The sequence below is a fragment of the Acartia tonsa genome, chromosome 3 (genome assembly GCF_053477335.1).
Source record: "Acartia tonsa isolate MP-2025a chromosome 3, ASM5347733v1, whole genome shotgun sequence".
Lineage (NCBI taxonomy): Eukaryota > Metazoa > Arthropoda > Copepoda > Calanoida > Acartiidae > Acartia > Acartia tonsa.
Window position 1 is genome coordinate 13,928,260 of NC_137262.1, and position 20,152 is coordinate 13,948,411.

Sequence of the window (20,152 nt, forward strand, 5' to 3'; positions counted from 1 at the left end):
ATAAGCTAAGGATTTTGAAAGTGACGCAGTTTCAGTTTAGTTAGGAGATAAGGGACATTGGACAGTATATTACACGGGTACCCAGTACCCAAAGTTTTATAAGTATAACCACGTTATCTTCTTCATCGGCTCAAAAACTTTTACTGAATCTTGATTGGTTGGTTCCAAAATAGTAGCATCCAAACTTTAAAACCAAAAAAAATGAAACAAAAATCTATAAATGGATTTTGTTTATCATCATTGGAAATGTATATCAGTTTATCACATATTATCTTATCCCTTAATATCCCTGTGTTTCATTGAATCTTTATTTCTATAAATAAGGAAAGATTTCCATAAAACGGAAATTAAGATGTAACTAAATAATTTTCTTTAGCAAAAGAACAAAACTCTTTGTTCTTAACAAAGAATAGTTTATTTATCGCATCGTATTATTGACAACTTTTCGCGGATAGTAAAATGAAAAAAATAAAAGATTAATTCCAGGCACAAGCCAAAAAACTAGTATTGATTTTTATTTTATTGTTCGTGGAAAATTGACTGCCTATAATACGTAACGTTACTATAACAGATTTTTCAGTATGGCTCATAACCGATTCAAATCCAGCAAATATTACTTGGTTTCGAAGCCATACTAAAATATATTTAAATTTGTGAACTAGAAAGAATAAACAACTTTTTAAACAGATTACATAATCCGAGAACTAACTTTGTTTTGAAAGCAAGATAATGACTATGGGCCTATACCAATTGTTTTCTCTCCCTCCTATTAACTTTGGAATTAATATATTGCATCTACTTTGACATTGGAATAGTTTGGAGACAATTATAAATAGTGAAGGAGAGCTGCATACCATTAACTACTTGTGTACTTGCAATAATTACTGTAAAGCCTTCTCGTGCATATTTCAGGGATATTCAAATTCTTATACATATCCTTTTTTATTTTTATAAAGTTAAAATTTGTGAAAAAGTTTAATGAAGATTATTTAAAATTTAAAAGGCTTTTCTCGTATTCATTCGAATCCGGTGGACAGGAACCGGTTCTCATCCATACGAAAAAACTATGTCTAGCATCGTATTATATCCAGTTTTCTACGAATATAGAAATGTTCAATCATAAGATTAAAACTAGTTTTTTTAGCTGGTGCCTTCGGCACCACGGGGCTAAAAAAACTAGTTTTAATCTTTTAATTGTACATTCTATATCCGCGGAAAGCCGTTTATAATACGATGCGAGAAATAACTATTAAACCCTTTTAAATTGCAAGAGAATTTTATTTAATAATAACAATTTACAATTATTTAGAATTAAGGTAATATTTTAAGCACTTTCCAATCCTTGGCATTGTTTAAATCTTCGGGTATAGTCCCTTTCGTGACAACTCATCTTAAGAGGCGTTTCGTCGTATTTTCACAGTTGCTTTTGATGGGTTACTTGAAGTTAGGTTAGGTGATTCCCCAGCAGGGTTAGGCAATTGGCCCCGCAGCGGCTAGTAATAGGGGAAAAGCTATTGTGAAAATACGACAAAACGCCCCTTAGAGGCGTTACCACGAAAGGGACTCTACCCAAATCTTCTTATATAGACATCCAATTCTTAGCCCAAAATGTTTTTTTAAAAATAAGCTCATTTTGCAAGTTTAACTCTGGCTTTTATAATTTGGGTTCGTTTTTCATGGACTTTTTAAGAAAAAAAATTCAAGACAAAAAATCATGACAAAAACTTGACCTTTCCCATAGAATTATAAATGAATGCATATTGTCCAATTACTCAACATGCAGTTTATTCTGTGATGGATGGATTTACAACTTCTCATACACAACAATAATCTATTTCCCATTCTATTTTCAACACCCACAGTAGTTCTGGAAGGGTGCATTATAAAATTCAAATACAGATGTCGGGTAACTAAAAGCCATAAATGGATGTATTATTACTTGGATCATACACCAGATTTCCATGTACTCTAATAAAGTGAAACTCTCAGCGGGCTAAAATAAAGATACCCCCTATCCAATCCATCACCTTTACTCTATCCCCACCCCTGCTACTGGATGAGCATATTATTATGAGTGGGTTCAATATTAGCAACCTTAATTGACGACAATTTTTCACTTAAGCAAAAGTTTTACAACTTAAAGTTAAAATATTTTTTGTCCAAACACAGATTATTGTTGTTTTGCATTGAGAAAATTTGAGGCGGGCCTGGGTAGCCCTTCACAGCCAAAAAAATGCACAAAATAATCTATTTATATACGCAATAACCCAGTTTTTTTCAAGTTAGAAATCATTTGCAACTAATTAGATTAGATTTTTACAGCCATGAGAAAACCTTGACTTCAATAAATCAAATTAAATAATAGAAATTAATCGTTTTATTTCTTTGTAACCTTGTTCCTAACTGGTTTTGCCTTAATTGGAGATGCATAGCATCAACTCAAATGAAATATTTCATATCCAACATACTTGTAATGAGAGTATTCCTATACTTTTCGTCAATCTACTTCATTATTTCACTTGCTTTTTTTTCTTCTTTTATCTGATTTTTTGTATAGTTATGGTTTCTGGAGAATAGGGGGATTATATTACAAATATAGTTTAAACTTCAAAATATTCAACGAATAATAAATCTTCAAATATTAAGGAAGTAATCTAAAGTTTGTTGTTTAAATTTCCCCAACTTTTTTCTATTATATATAATGTAACTCTAGCGACTCCGCCATTAGCATCTAGGGGCTATGTATTTGAATGAGTGGGGAAGGACAGAAAAATAGTTTAAAGCATCCACTGAAAAAATAAAAATAGCCTAAAACCTATGCGTACCTTCCATTAAATGGAGATCTCAAATGGTTCAGTAGTGATCAAAATTTTAAGCTACAACCCTTACTACTTTTATAAAATAGGATTGTTCCTTAATCTTGAGACATATTTCTTGTTTAAAAACTAAACTATAGGTAGAATATCTAGCACAACCCTGTAGGTGTATTGAGTCACAGAACTTTAAACTTTGATGTGTTCCTAGAAGACAAGCTTTGTAAGTCCAGACTAGCAAATAAAAGTATTTCTCTTTTTCTTTTTCTACCCTTCAAAGCATGCAGCGTATCGGAGCCGTTTAATTTTGATGCGGCTCCGGCTCCGCGGAGCCGTATCTTGAAATACGGCTCCGGCTCCTACCCTAAAATTAATATATCAATTTTTGTTCATTATTGAATTTGATAAAATAAAATAAATAATATAAAATATTTTGCTTTTATTAGATTAAAGCTATATAAAAGTAGAAGGATGTGTGTCTATTTGTTAAGTAACAATAGTTTTTCAGTTTATTATTTGGAAATAAACCGTAGCCAAATTATAGTATTACTTTAAAAAATCATTTTTAGCTAATCTGGAGCCGGAGCCGTTTTTAACGAAAAGTACGGCTCCGGCTTCACCAAAAATGTTGCTGCTCCGGCTCCGAAACGCTGCTTCAAAGTTTTGTCCCGCCAATGGGCAGATAGATCACATTCTTAGAAACACATAATTGGTTCAAACTTTTTAACTGTTTAGAATTATTGGAAAATCTACAGATACTGAAAAGTTTAAAGTTTCATAATCACAAAATAATCAAATCTCTAATACATTGTTTTGCTGAAAATACATTAACTTAAACTGTATAAAATTATTATAAGGAATTTATCTTAATTATTTAGTTAATAGCCAAGTGTTTTATTTTTTTTCCTATTCTATTCTTAATTCTTCAACAAACAAAAAATTGGCAAATGTGCTTAAAATCTATTTTGTACTCTTTTCTAAATCATTGAATGATTTTAAATTGTGTGAAGAAATAGGAAGAAAGTGCAAATTTGCATAAAATTAGAAATTGGTAAAAGAAAAAAAGTTCATTTGAAAGTCTCTGAACTTAAATCTAAATTAAAGTAAATCTATTCCCATCTCTCTCCCTTTCGCTGTTTGCTTTTAATTTTCTTACTTTTTGCATATTTGTTTTAAAATTAAATAAATCTCCAACCAAAGTTTCTAGAAAAAGGCATCTAGTAGAAATTAGTAACATGGCAACAAATAGTTTGATAACTAAGTTGATCAATGAAGAAAAGTATATTTGATATGAAAAACATGTGGCATAGCTCACAGAATATAGATTAGAGGCCTGGGGGGAAACATTAAAGCTGGAAAACTAGACATAAGAGGGTTGCAATTGCAATACTACAATTTGGCGGGTGGTAAGGGGGGAGAGGGATGCATTCCCATAGGATTTGACAAAACAAATTTGATCTCATCAAAAGATTTCTAAAAAGGAGGGTGGGGGAGTAAAAATAGTTCTTTCAACATGAAATATAAAATATTGGCCAAAACTTTGTATTACTAGGTCGTGTGGTGTCTCGAGGGGAAATAGAGAATGTATGAATAAGTTATGTAAACTATTTTTAACTTTGGAAAGTAGTATCTTACAAATAAAAAAGTTTATTATGGAATTTTATACTATTGTAAAATAAGAAAAGTTCAAAACAGAAAATATTTGTGAATACAACTTTTTGTATGAATAAAGTTACAAGCAGAAATTTCTGTTAGTCTGTATGACTGTATGTCTTGAACTATAGTGCAATATCCATATTTATGCAAAACAATCCACTTAGACACAATTATTTAGTGGTATCAATGCATAATGTTCAATGCTCTTTTGTCTGGAATCTCAATAGTCAAATTTAGCAGCAGAGCCTTAGCTGCAGTAGCGTCCTAGGAGAGGAATGTAATGGTAATAGATTACAAATTCTGACAATAATATCAACATTCAAGGGTTAACATAAGCTACCGAATTTGATGGGTTGGTGCAGCTTAACAAAATAAATCACTAAAAACAATGGACTATAAACACTGAACCCTTAAGTTGATCTCCATGAAGTTTTAGTGTGCAAACTTTTCAACCATTTATTTATTCATCGCCCATTGTCCTACCCCTTAACATCAACTTGCTGACACAATTTAAAAATTTAGTTGTGGATATTAATAACTATACACTTTATAACTTTTCTTGGACCCTAAAGGAAAATTCCTGTACAAGCCCTAGGTATTATGAATGCATACCTGCCTTATTGTACTAATTAATTTTCTTCCTTTCCAAGTTTATGCAATGTTTTTATGCTATTTTTAGACGATAAAAGTCTTAAAGTTTGCAAAAATAACTAGGTTTGCAATTAATTTCCTAAATGATAATATGATTAGTTACCTGTCTCTTAGAGAGGAATCTAAGGGTAAATATGATTTTAATTTGTCTAGCATTGTAAAAACTGGTTAACTTATATACTTTTAAAAAGCACAAGTTATTAATTCAATGTTATGTATATTAAATTCCGACTGATTTCTTATTCCAGTTATAAAATCTTCGTTTATTTTATTGAGGGGCCAATTTTTGAAGGGGGTCTGGATATTGCACCTATCTCGTAGTGCAAGAATCAAATATATTTTAACAATTGTAGAGGTATAAAAATTCAAACATTACGGGTATAGTCCTTTTCACGACATCCCTCCATAAGGAGCGATTCTTCGTATTTTTAAAATGGCTTTTTATAGGTTATTTTAGGTTAGGTTAGGTTATATTGTGTTAGGTGATTGCCCCACAGGGTTAGGTAATTGGCCCCGCAGGGTTAGAGCCCCCCGCAGGGGCTAGAAATAGGAGAAAAGCTACTGTGAAAAATACGAAGAATCGCTCCTTATGGAGGGATGTCGTGAAAAGGACTATACCCGAAAAGTTTAAGCACTACTACTTTGGAAACAATAGATCAAAATTCAATAAAAGTTCCAAAAGTTTTTAAGCCAACGAGTAATGTTAGATAATGTTATTATAAAATTATGGGTCCTATCATAATTTTCAGTCCAATGTCCCCTCCCATAATGAATATCTGAATATCCCATAGAAATCATGACATTTGTCTATTTTTCATAGGTCAAGAATTAAATATGCATAATCTATTACAATCTTGCATATCAAATTCTAGCTTTATTGGATATTTATAAATGGAATAAATGTGAAACTTCGGATTGCGATATCGACACAATAGCCCTTCCACCCTTTCTAAAAACTGTTTGACTGTGTTACAATAAATTGTATTCCTGAAATGATTGCGAAGAGGATTGTTGAGATTGCCGCCTGGAGAACTTGGAAAAAATTAAAACCATAAAGAAAGCTTAGTGCACCAGATTGTAGAAGTACAATACTTTCTTTATGGACTCTATTATCATACCATAAATTTACACATTGTTCAGCTACTTTTACTCAGTTATACAATATTAAACCTAATTAGGTTAATATCCTTTATATGAAAGTTTTTAAGAAGAGTTTTTGTGCATTCGCGAGTCTTTAAATCTGTTAAGCTTACCAATGGTTCAAAATTCATTAAAAATCTTTGTATTGGTTTTGGTTTTAAGCTATTTTGCGAAGGGGTCACCCTGGACCCTAAAGTATAAATTACTTGCACTCCCCTCAAAGAGAAATTAAATCCAATCTAAAAGAAAACATATGCGAATGTAGAGCTTATGCGAATCTCAACCGTGCAGCCACAATAAATATGATGAATAATATACTAGGTAGGTACAAAAAAATATATACCTATATCGTTGTTCAATACTATTTCGTAAAGTAGTAAGTAATTTTTTGTTAAGATCTAGCTCACTACTGAACTGATTAGGTAAGCTTTTATTTTAAGGAAATTTGGAACAATACTTTATCTTATCGTTTAATAGTTAATTTTCTATTAAAACTACCACATCATTATTTTTGTGATAATAGCAATATAATGGACTGAAATGGTTCTAACACAGAGATTACCTAAAACCTAAACCCTAATCTTAGTTTAATTCTCCTCTTCCCACTCTCACATGCAATCACATCTTGCTTGCTTACAATACAGGTTTATTTTAATTCATATTAAAATCTCAGGGAGTGAGGGGACATTGGACTATATATAATGCTGGTACACTACCTAAATTTTCTTTTTTTTTGGCTCATAAACATTGCTTGTTTGGTTGGTTACAAACTAGTAATGTCCAAACCTTTTAACCAAAGTCTTAATCTACAGAATGAGTAAAATTGTTTATCATCATGGAGAATGTATATCAATTAATATATCGTTCATTTTCTAATATTTATTCTAATATTTTGGTAGGTAGGTATCATTTTATTAACTCGCTAGTTTTAATTAAAACGATTCCTAATTACCTACCTACTGTTTATCAAGATACTATAAAATCATTTTCAAACCTGTGTAGATTTGAAACTAGGTGTGAATGCAGAACTAAAGTAGGAAGTATAAAATGTTACCTTACATCTTGAGCAAGTTCTGGAATTCCCAGATTCTCTGAAATTATTTTAAAATATTTTAAAAAGAGTTTAAATGCAGAATTAATTAAATGGTATTTAAATGAAGTGGTGTACATATATTACAAATATGCTGCAAGAAAAGGTAATATGCTTTATGTCAAATTCAGATTAATTTATATTCTAGATTTCATATTGAACATTATCAAAATAGAAGACCAACATGAATCTTCAGAACTTTCCCAATTTTTTCAAGTGTGAAATTCTGCAATCTATAGATGTTATTATGTTTTCCTTTAAAATTAAACGTGAAAAATAGGCGCAACTTTAATATTTTCGCAAAACTTTAGAATGGTCTTGCCAAATTATAGAATAAATATACAGCAGAAAATAATAGTATAACTGAAAGTTAAAGAAGGGTGACAACACCCATAAAAGCATATCTTTACAAATCAGCTAGATGATATAGACATCTTAATTGTATGTAATTATGATAGGTATGTAAATAGAATAATCCTAAGTTTTAATACGTAAATTCTTTCTAACATATCTAAATTGATTATAAGAGCTACCCGTTAAGAGGGATCAAATCTAAATATAGAAAAGCATAGCTTTTAACAGTTTATAAATCTGATTAAATCCAATCCGGGTCTGTGGTAATATAAATCTTAAGATAAATGTAAACTTGAAACAAAGAAAACAAGATTGCATTCCTTTCTCTGCCATTTCCATTAAATGTTGCGGATTTCCATTATCTTTTTTGGCAAGCACACGAGAAAGATGCAACAAAATAGTAAATAATGGGCTGATAAAAACAAACTTTTCATTTACAAATAGATATACATTTATATTAGTACATGTCAGTTAAAGAAACAGGTTTGCCTTTTTTTTGCAATTTGTAATGCAACTATTACGCATTTTCTCATTTTCTAAATGAAAGAATTAGGAATGTTTCAGGATTTCTAAAAAATAATATTTAACCTTAGTTTACAATATTTTTTTTATGCAAAGCGTTTAAATGGAACAATTAAAACAATTTCATAATGATTTTAATTGTTTTAGACGTCATTTTGAATTAAGAGTTGTAAAAATTCACCTTCTATGGTATATCGTAATCAAATCTTAATAAATGGGCCTAATTTAATTAAACCTTAAATCTCTAAAAGTAAGAGGAAAATTTGGCTAGAATTAAACAAGTGAAAGACAATATTTTTATATAGGGTAAGGGGGGGGAAATTTCGGTTTTTTTTCGGTTTTTTTGAAAAAAAATGGGGTAAATATTAATATTTTCAAATGAAACCAAGACCAGTAGAAAGCTTACGGAAAGGACTATCAGGTCCTAAAAGGACATTATCCTAGGACTTTTAGAAGTTGGCCGAAATTGACCGCAAAAAAGTTACCGATATTTCCCCACCACCGGGGGAAATATCGTTGATTTTCTTCAACCTAAAAAAAATCGATGAAAAACGGCCAAACGGCCAGTCGAACATAAATAATCATAATTAGTATAGGTTATAGGGATTATCCACAAAAAGTTTCATAATGATCGGACTATTCCTTCTATGTTAAAAATGAATTTTTTTGAAAGACGCGAATTTTCGATTTTTTTTTCGAAAATTTTTTTTTTAAAAACTTAAAATTAATATAAGAAAAAAACGTATTTTATTACTTTTTAGGCCTGATCCTAAAAAAGCTCACATTGAACTATAGATTTAGCCCAAAAAACATGAAAATTGATTAAAAATTGACCTCAAAAATTGAATTTGAAGCAAAAGTGTCATCTTTGCAAAAAATCTTGACTACATTTTAACCTTAAAAAAATCGATGAAAAAAGGCCAAACGACCAAACAAGCGTAATAAATAATAATTAGTATAGGTGATTGGGATTAACCACAAAAAAATTCATAAAGATCGGACTATTCCTCCTATGTCAAAAATATTTTTTTTTCAAAGGACCAGAAATTTTGATTTTTTCCTCGCAAAATTTTGATTCAAAAAATAAAATTAATTTTTTTTTGTTTTTTATCTGTTCTATTCGTTTTTAGGCCTAATTCTTAAAAAGTCCATATGGAATAATAGATTTGACAAAAGAAAACATGAAAACATGACCTTAAAAGTTGAATTTTAATTTCTTTTGAAATTACCGATTTTTCCCCCGGCGCCAACTTTGGTCATTTTTGAAAAAAATATTAACCCGATTTTAAAGCTCTCAACGGATTTGGAAAAAGCGGGCAATTTCTAGTTCAAAAAGTTTTTCAGATCAGCTCTAGGTCTTACCAATTTTTGTGTAGGTCGATCTTTACACACCTACTAAAAAATGTTTGGAAAAAAAAAATTTTTCGTCCGACTTTGAGACCCAATAAGTACCCTTAATATTCATCTCACAAAAAATTCATTTTATACTTTTTTGTAGGCAATTTAATAAGGAACAAATTTGCTTTTATGTTTTTTTCTGTCATTTGAAAGGAACATGGAGAAAAAGGTCATTTAATGAAGGTAGGTCGAAATTACCGAGAATAGCCCCTTACCGAAACTTCCCCCCCCTTACCCTATTTATGTCAGATAAAATATAAATATTCTGCACTTGAATGAAAATACATAATATAATATTTGTAGTATAGGAATTTCTTTTATTTCAACAAGAAAAGAAATCTATAAATAGGAATATTTTGCGAGCATAAGATAACAATACCTATAAAAGATTTTTTACTTTTCATTCGTCTTTTAACAATTTTCTTTTATAGTTGGTTTATTTATCGAAGCAACATTTCTGTAGGTATTAAAGATCTTTAATTAAGTTTCAAAATAAAAATTCTAAATACTTTAAAAAGAAAAGAGGTAGGTTTTTTTTTAAGCAATGGTTGTGTTAGAAGGGAGCTAAATGAGTAACATAAATACTCATTAGTACATAATATCAGTACAACCCTTGTGCCAAGCTCCAATACTCGGCGAGGGTGAAGTAATAAAGATTAGCTTCCATGGGACAACGGGTCAAGTCATAATGTACTTGAACGTGAAGCTTGAGCTGGTGGTTACTCAAAAGTATCTCGTCCTACACCAAGACTTGTTAAGCCCAAACACCAAGAAACTATGTCTACACACACACAAAAAATAATTGTAATGATAATTACGCGATTTTTAACCTTTTCTTATTAAGATTTGTTGTGCTACTTATGATTGTTAAAATCCTTGTTAATTAAAATGTTTTGGTATAGTTCCTATCGTGGCAACGCCCCTTAAGGGGCGATTTTTCATATTTTCACAGTAGCTTTTCCCCTATTTATAGCCCCTGCGGGGGGCTCTAACCCTGCGGGGAAATCACCTAACCCAATATAACCTAACTTAACCTAAAATAACCCATTAAAAGCCATTTTAAAAATACGACGTGTCGCCCCTTAAGGGGCGTTGCCACGAAAGGGACTATACCTAAATGTTTCTACCTTGGAAGGCAGTTTTTACAGAAACAATTTCCACATTCATCACAGATTTTCTAAAAAAAAACATTTATTAGGTAGTACGCTTTTTATTGTCTGTAGCGAAGGAACTTGCTAGTCGCTGAACCAATATGTTTCTCCTTTACAGTAAAGCTTCTTATAGGTCTATGGAAGGTTTATTATTATTTTTTAAATAAAAAATTCTCTCCCCCCCCCCCCGCCCACAATAAAGTTGTTTTTTACTTTTCCTTTCAAAAACTCAATTTGAAAATGGGGACGGGGTAGGCTTTACCCCCCAGCCCCCCCCCCCCTTTCGTAAGTGCAACTAGAGCTTCTTGGGGCGAAGCTGCTAGTAGTACATATATGCTTTGTTAAAATCATGTAAGTTCTACAAATTCCAAACTTACCCTATTATGACAGGTGTTATACTATAAGATAAATATGAATCGTAATTTTTTTTTAAATATTTATAAATAGGTTTCGTGATTTATTTTAGAAAAATTGCGAAAATAATTGATTTTGTTTCACTTAATATCTAGTTAAGCCAACATTATATAAAAATTTCAAAATCATTAAGTAGGTTTTAAAATACCTAATCAATGTCAATACATAATCGTTTTTTAAACTTGTATTTATTCATATATATCTACGTTTCTAATAAAAACGATGACATAGCAAAAACATTAAACATTTTTTGTCTTGATAACAAAGCGTAAAAAAATTGAACTTTTAATTGTTACTTAATTAACTATTGTAAGTAAAGTTAGATAAGAAATGAGTAAAAAAAAAAGTATATATTCTTTCGCCATTATCTATTTGAATTCCATCATACACAGATATAAAATAGAATAGGTATAAAATTCATAAAAAGTATTTTCATGTAAAGGAATAGAAGGAAGTTCAAATGGTAATATGGTATGGAGCTAGCTTAATTCTAGGAAAAGTCGATTCGAGTCATTTCATCAAATTAAAGATAGGTATGATAATTATGTTATATCAACACCCTAATTTTGAGATACGTTTATTACGGTGGAATTAATTAGAACACCTGTCATATTCCATGGCTAAGTTTCTGTTTTGAAGTTAAGAAGGTCACACAAAGTTAAATTAAATCTAATGTCATGAGCTTGAGCACATACTTAAAACATTCCCCGACAGCCTATGGTTGTATCTTATCCTAATACATGAGAACATTTATATCGCTAACATATCATTTAGGGAAATAAAATTGCGAAATGATCTTACCTGTAAAAGCTTATCGTCTTACTTTAAGCTAAGCACTTGAAAGGTACGAGCTTAAGGTTAGGAGATCTTAACGGACAAACATAAAATCTAATTCTTTGTGTAATTATTATCATTATTTCCTTCCTGAGCATGACAGGTGTCCTACTTTAATACATTCTAATTATTGAAAATACTGAGGAACTCATATGATTACAATATAAGAAAATCTGATATTTCCACATAAGACCGCAAACAAACTTTTTTATAGAGAAAAACTTAGATTTGACCCTTTTTTATGTGAGGTTAGGATAAATCGGGGTTACACAAAAGCCGCAGGGAAAGTACCCCGAAGGAATAAAGCCTCAGGGGGCCAAAATATCTTTTTATTGAAATTAATTATAAGGAATTAAGAAGGGGCTGGGGGGATAATTTTGGTGGTCTGGCCCAATTTATAGGTATGACAAAGCGCCGAAAATCCTCAATATATTAAAAATCCGCGAAATGAATAGAATTAAAGTCTAATTGCTAGTTTAAATACATACCTTTCTGTTGATAAAGTTCAATCTACTTTGGCACATATCACGTATCATAGCTTCCTAATTTAAACAAATTAATATTATTAGATTAATTTATCAGTGATTTAATTAATTAATGGTTTTAATCAGTGTTTCGGAGCCGGAGCCGGGAGCAGCAACATTTTTGGTGGAGCCGGAGCCGTATTTTTCGTTAAAAATGATTTTTTTAAAGTAGTATTATAATTTGGCAACGGTCTATTTCCATATAATAAACTGAAAAACTATTATTACTTAACAAATAGACACACATCCTTCTACTTTTATATAGCTTTAATCAAATAAAAGCAAAATATTTTATATTATTTATTTCATTTTATCAAATTCAATAGGTAATGAACTAAAATGTTATATTAATTTTACGGTAGGAGCCGGAGCCGCATCAAAATTATACGGCTCCGACACCCTGGTTTTAATATATGTCTAGATTTCAAATAAGAGAATTATTCTATAAAATTAGTTTCAAACTTGACTCTTCCTTAAATTCAGAAGTTACGTACGTAACAAATAACAAATTAAGACACAATGAAAATATTTCATTAATCAAACAAACATGGATCTTGAAGAATTAGACATTTTACTTAGATTGATAAATATTAACCCATCCGTGCGTAAAGTTAAATTACTGGTTGATGAGCACTGGACACTTCCAAGTTTGAACTACCCAATCAAGAAAAAAGTCCCCCAAGTTATCAGCAACGTTATTTTAATATTTTTGAGACAAGAAAATTTACAGTCGATCCAATTTCTAATAACTTACAGAAAAGTTAGAGAAAAAAAGCTTTACTTGCCTGTGATTTATCGTTTTCAGTATGCGGTGCTACCGAGGACCCACACCCCATAGACTCAGGAGGCCCCCTGCCCTGAAACAGCACCCGAAAATCTTCAAAAAGCCGCTCAATTTTGGCTGCTAAGTGTTTAAACTTTATTGGAAAAATATCTAATTGTTGACTTGTTGTTGTTATGACGAATAAGATTTGACAGCTGTGGAGCGCAGAATGCCGCTGATCTTTACAAAGCGAGATAAGGATAAGAGAGAAGTAAGATTAAGTAAGAGACATTTATAACTGTGTCTTGCATCATATTATTTATTGATAAATACGAATTATGTATGGACTATCTTAAAATAAAATTAAATCAACCATACCCGTATATTTTTTTATTGAAAAATATTCTTTTATATTTACTCATAAAATTCTTAGAAATTCATAAAAAAAAATAAGCTGACAAAATTAATCTGTATGTAAGAGTAACAGGCGTTTTCTCTGTCTGTGTATGTGTCCATATGCCTGTGTGTTTTGTAGGATTTCGCTAAGAAAAGAAATCGCTCCGGAAAAAATATCCATCCTCCCCCCCCCCCCCTAAAAAAAAAAAAATGAAAAAGCGTGTGATCAAAGATTGAAGAATAGAAATGATTTGCAACTGTCTACTGTGTTTTTAGCCCCAAAAAACTGAACTGATATCTCACTGCAAAAAGTAATTAGGAGCCCAGCTACTGTATAACTTGGGCCAATCTGTCCATTCATACGTCCGTCTGTATGACAGGATCAGGATCAGTTAACAAAAAATAGATTTCTTGAAGCTAAGTCTCATAAAACACGTCCTGCATGTAAAAAATTTCAAACCTAAAGCAGGCTTCAACTTAAAATAACTGTTTATATTTCTATAATTCAAAAGAAAAATTTCAATACTTCAATTTCACATTAATAATGACATTGAAATTAACAGTAACAGCTGATAATATTTGTTCATATATGATTCACTATATTTAACTGTAGGCTAGCAGGATTAAACTGAATAGAGATACTAATATTTTATATTAAAACAAATATGGAATTGGTTTATGCAAAAAAAAATTGCAGGGTAAATTTAACATGAAATATTGTAATTAATAAAATACTTTGAAATTGAAATGTTTCAAATATTTTTTATCAACTAAAAACAATTGAATTTTAAAATGAAAAATTGCTTCATTAGGAAAACTCTAAAATATACAAAAGGTAAAAATACATAATTTAAATATTTTTTTTATTTTGGAATAAATCTAAAGAACAATTTTAAGATAAGGAAGGTAAAACAATGATGTACTCAACATTAAGTTAAGAAACATTTTAGTTTCATCATAATTGATAACTTTTGCTACTTTAAGAAAGTCTAAATGAAAACCCATTGACCTTATCCAATAAATCGTGCATAAATTGAAATTTAAATTCCTAACATCTAATTCTACAGGTATATCTAATTTAATAATAATAATTTTATTTTTAATCGAATCCAACATGTCTGTCTATGTTTCATTTTTTTCGTAAAATAAGATAATTGGGTAGATATGATTGTTGAAAAACTTTAAATTAAATGACTTTTATTTTATCGGGTGTTATTACATATTATAGAACACATAAGGAAAAGCTAGGCCTTGTTTATTATGCAATTATAGGCTTTGAAGGGTAAGGCTATCAATATTTCTAGAAATGTTCTTCTTAGTCAAAGCAGACGGTATAGCTTTTCAGACAGAAATCAATACCGAATTTAGGGAATTAATAGATTTTTTTTGTAAAACTATTCTAGAATTGGGGGCCAATTAGAGATAACATACTTTTCACTACAAAAAAAGATAAGAAATTATATGCGTTGGCATTTTATTATGGTCACACTGACTAATAATCAATATTACTGCAAATAATGAACAAAGACAATTTTGATAATAATATTATTATCAGTGAATTCTTCCTATATTGACTTTGTAAGCCTCTAACTGCTTCGCACCCAAAACTATGGTAAATCTGATGTGTGATTTGCAAGGTATAAAAACACATTTCAAATCTTTGTATTCAAATTTAAATTAGTAATTCCTGAACACAGACAGAGTAAGGTCAAAATCTAGATTTAACAAGGACAATTATGGATTGAACTGACAACTAACCATATAAAATAATAAAAAATGACTGTTAATTGGGAGGACCAAAAAAAGTTTAGGAGACAATCATTGAGAAATAGTAAATAAATGTAAAATGTAGTAGCAGCTAAAAAGCATTCAAGGATCGGTCTGGCTGCTAATGATAACAAAAGGTAAAATATGCCCAACAGCTTATACCTCTATCTTTTATAGCGTCTGAGAAAATTAAATTTTTTTCTTACATGGCATTTAGACGGACATATAGATGGACACACGGATAGACAAACTTCATTATAGAGTAGCTTACGCTTCTATAAATGTAACTGGACAAAGTGTCTAAAAATCAGCCAAATGACGTCATAAAAATGATGGTTTATTCCTCTTTTTTAGCGGGGTTTTTTCCCACTTCTTCGCTCATTTCCCTCAAGATGCACTGCATGGATTGAGAAATTTTTGACACCATATCTGAATTGAGGGACTGAGAAATATGAGGTGCTATGGTTACCTGATCTTGAAATATCCGTTCCCTTTCAGAGCCCTCTTGCAGGTGGACAAAATCGTCGTCGGAATCCCCCTCTTCAATAATCTCCCCCTCCTCTTCACTTGATGTACTGCTGGTACGACTCACACAACCTAGTATTATATTTATTTTAACAGAAGGGATAGAACAAGGGGTATAATATTCGTTATCGCTCTTTAAGCGCTCTTAGACTTGGGGTACTAGAAGTTAAAACTGAAGCAACTTCTCTTATATTAGCTAACCTTTTAGACTTGTGTTGGTAACATAGAATGTCGTTACTAGTTTATTATTTAGGCAGACATGGCTAGATAACAATAATCAACAATGCATGACAACGATAGAAGACATTAGAATTTGCAATAAAAAAAATTACAATACAATCAGAAGGCTTTTCTCACCTTTTTACTGAAAAAAATGTTTGTGAGAAACAATTTTTTCTGGAGTTTAAATCTCCAAAGGGGGTGACGTACCCATTCTACCTTTAAAAAGCCTAAAACCTGCCTTGGCGCTTTAGTACATTGGATATTGTAAGAGCTAAACTTTAATTACAAAGACAACAAATTGTCAATTTCCATTAAATAAACATATATCTTACATAAGGGATCATATGAAATAATAGATAATCCTTAATTCTCTTAAGTATTAGTATTTACCAGTCAAGAGACCTTCATATGTTCATTAGGTTTCTACAACTGAAAAGAATTCATGAGTTATGTCCTATAAGAACATTATTAATATTCAAATGGTTATCATTGAAAATTTAACTATGATGTACTATTAATTACTACACAAGTTCATCTCACTGTTTTTAATACATTTATGATGTAATAAAACTTCTTATTTCTCTTTTAAAAGTTTTATGAAGTACTGAAATATTCATAAATGTATAAAGTCATGTGATTAATACACATTTCCTAGAATACCTGTATATCAACGTATCTAAGTTTTAAACTTTAACTTTTATATGAATTTTAAACTAAAGTCAATTTCATCCTACTATGCAAGGTGAAATGTTAAATGTACATTCTATCCCTGTGAATCTACTCTTACCAAACTAACGAACAATTCTAGGCTTCCAAAATATTTATCTATAATACAAAGTAGAATGATGTCTGTCCGTCTGTCCGTCCGTCCGTCCGTCCGTCCGTCTGAAGCTTAAGATCTCGGTAACCACTGAACCGATTGGATTCTACTCTCAGGGTATATACCTACTGGTCCTGTGGTGGTTTTTTTTGAAGAAGATTTCCTTGGTCCTTTATTTTTTTTGCAGAAGATTTCCTTGGTCCTTTTTTTGCAGAAGAATTCCTTGGTCCTTTTACGAATTTCACCTTAATTTTTTTTTGATCATCTCTTGGGGCAAAGCCCCTAGAGGCTAGGGGCGAAGCCGCTAGTATTTTTATATACTATAGCGGATACGCCTCTAATGGCCTCTGGGAAGTTGACCCTCATCTTTAATTTAAGTTTTAAAAATAATTTTTTTTTTTAAATGTGCTCTTTTTACACACCCACACTCGATTAACATCCTATTACTTTTATTGAAGGTTTTAAACCTGCCTACATAACCACTTATGCAGATTAAAGTGATGTATGAAAAGTTTAAACACTATTGGTTTGAACCCAACAATCATTTAACAAAAGAAACCAACAAATGAGAGAGCATGTTTATAAACTTTGAATTACAGGATAATTTACATCCCGGTGTCCCCTTCCTCTATAAATATCTCACATGAACCGTGTATAATACTTAACTAACCTTCATCCACGAATTACATATGTACACTGAAGTCTTACTTTCTTTCTTATACATTTTATATTTCGTGATTATTAATAGAACGTGCGTACCAATCTACCCTACCTGCTCTATGTGCAGTATCAGATCCAAACTGAATGAAAGCGTCCTCAAGATTTTCAGCAACGTTTTGTATTCCAGAGCCAAGGTGAGAACTTATATCTTTTGCTGCTTTTGATAACTGAAAACAAAAACAAATTGTCAATTGTCATTACAAATACACATTTTCTAGAAAATTTGTTGAGGTGGTAATGTCTGATTCTTTTTATGGGGCGGTTGGTACTTAACATAAATCTCCCCGCCCCATGACGGTCATTTGTAAGGTATTGCCAAACCTTAACCATTATCTGACCATATGTATTTTCAATGTCGAAGGCCTCCAATGAAGCCCGGCCCCTGAACACATCCAGCTTAATAATATGTACTGTCATTGTTAGGGACCCTAGACACTACTAACTTTCCTGCTAGAATGTACTGATAATGTACCTTCCTGTCACAATCCATCATATCTGAAATGTACTGTCGATGTTAGGGACCCCTTTAACATCTCTACTTACCTGAGAAAATGTACAGTCAATGTAAGACACTCTAACAACCCACTTGCTTAAAGTGTACTGTCGATGTACGCCCCCTAGCCCACCTGAGAAAATGTCTGTCAATGTTATGAATATACACCACCCAACCCTTTCCTGAGAAAATGTTCTGTCGGTGTTAGGGACCCCCCAACCAATCTCCAGCTTACCTGTGAAAATGTAATGTTAGTGTTAGGGACCCTCCAACCCATCCAGCTTGCATGACAAAATATACCATCTATGTTATGGACCCCCCCCCTTTCCTATCCAAAACTTACCTGAAAAAAAGTAGTGTCTATGTTAGACAACCTCCCCCTCCAACTTGAAGCTTACTTGAGAAAATGTACTGTCTATGTTAAGGACCCCCAACCCATCCCCAGCTTACCTGTGAAAATGTACTGTTTATGTTAGATACCCCCCAACCCATCCCCAGCTTACCTGTGAAAATGTACTGTCTATGTTAGGAACCCCACAACACATCCCCAGCTTACCTGTGAAAATGTACTGTCTATGTTAGGAACCCCACAACACATCCCCAGCTTACCTGTGAAAATGTACTGTCTATGTTAGGAACCCCACAACACATCCCCAGCTTACCTGTGAAAATGTACTGTCTATGTTAGGAACCCCACAACACATCCCAAGATTACCTGTGAAAATGTACTGTCTATGTTAGAGTCCCCCCAACCTATCCCCAACTTACCTGTGAAAATGTAATATCGATGTAAGAGACCCCCCCCCCCTTCCCCCAACCTATCCCTAGCTTACCTGAGAATGTACTGTCTATGTTGGTATTAGGGACCCCCCACCAACCTCTCGCTAACCTGAGAAAATGTACTGTCTATGTTAGGGACCCAACAACACATCCCCAACTTACCTGTGAAAATGTACTGTCGATGTAAGGGACCCACCCCCTCACCCAACATATCCCTAGCTTACCTGAGAAAATGTACTGTCGATGTTAGATACCCCCCATGCCATCCCCAGCTTACCTGTGAAAATGTGCTGTCGATGTTAGGGACCCCCCAACCGGCCATCTTTAGCTTTCTTTAGTAACATAAATGAAAATTTTCTGAAAACATAAATAAAAATAATTCATATTAACAATGTATTGATATTTGGATTTATTTTCAACTTTTTGATAAATATACAATAAAAACAACCCAAGAATAGTTTCCGTAGATACAATCGTTTTGAAATAATCACTTGGTTCTTTGTTATCTTTGATAAACATTAAACATAAAGACACTTGTCAAGTGATTAGAATGATATTGACACACAAAGAAATAAACAGTACTAGCGGTAAAAATATTAAAATATCAAAATAGCTTTGGAATACGTTGATGTATTGACTGGCGAAAATTTGTAGTTAATTTAGGTAGCTAATATGGACCACATTCACTGGTCAGTTCGTTCAGTAGGAGGGGAGGGGATGAGGTCAAGAAGGTGGATGAAGGGTATCTATATTTAGCAAGCTGTAATTATCACTTTATTAGAGTACATACAAATCTGTTACAACATCCAATTAATTATATATCGATTAATATTAGATTTTCTAAAATATACATATATTTATTCAACTTCATAGTTTATTATCTAAAGAAGTTGTATCAACTTTTTTTTTATAGCTAGCCGGTCCTTTTAGTAAGTAGTAGATGTAAAATTTTTCATAGAATTCAGATATGCAATCGGTTTTTTTGTAGACCTCTTATTTTTTAAGTAATTTAAGTTTTAAAAAAAAAATTAAGTCGATTTTAAGGTACTAAAATGCAACAAAAAAAGAAAGAAAATGGCCATTATGAACAAAAATAGTAAGATCTTTAATTTGACACCT

At 31.7% G+C, this 20,152-nt stretch overlaps 1 protein-coding gene across 4 annotated transcripts in view; it reads right to left on the bottom strand.

The window, feature by feature from the left end:
• The window catches only part of LOC145313385 (uncharacterized), a 66,108-nt gene extending 46,716 nt beyond the window's left edge, over nt 1-19,392 (bottom strand). For 3 of the 4 annotated variants that reach the window (XM_080152748.1, XM_080152749.1, XM_080152750.1), the window contains exons 1-7: nt 19,311-19,392; nt 17,813-17,927; nt 15,943-16,070; nt 13,329-13,404; nt 12,512-12,561; nt 10,752-10,801; nt 7,315-7,351 (exon numbers count right to left, since the gene is read on the bottom strand). In XM_080152748.1, coding sequence (XP_080008874.1) covers nt 7,315-7,351; nt 10,752-10,801; nt 12,512-12,561; nt 13,329-13,404; nt 15,943-16,070; nt 17,813-17,927; nt 19,311-19,355 — 501 coding nt within the window. In that variant the 5' untranslated portion in view covers nt 19,356-19,392. Of the gene's footprint in view, nt 1-7,314; nt 7,352-10,751; nt 10,802-12,511; nt 12,562-13,328; nt 13,405-14,166; nt 14,334-15,942; nt 16,071-17,812; nt 17,928-19,310 lie in introns of those variants that run through there. The other variant, XM_080152751.1, reaches the window with a different exon arrangement.
• Between the last annotated feature and the right edge of the window lie 760 nt (nt 19,393-20,152).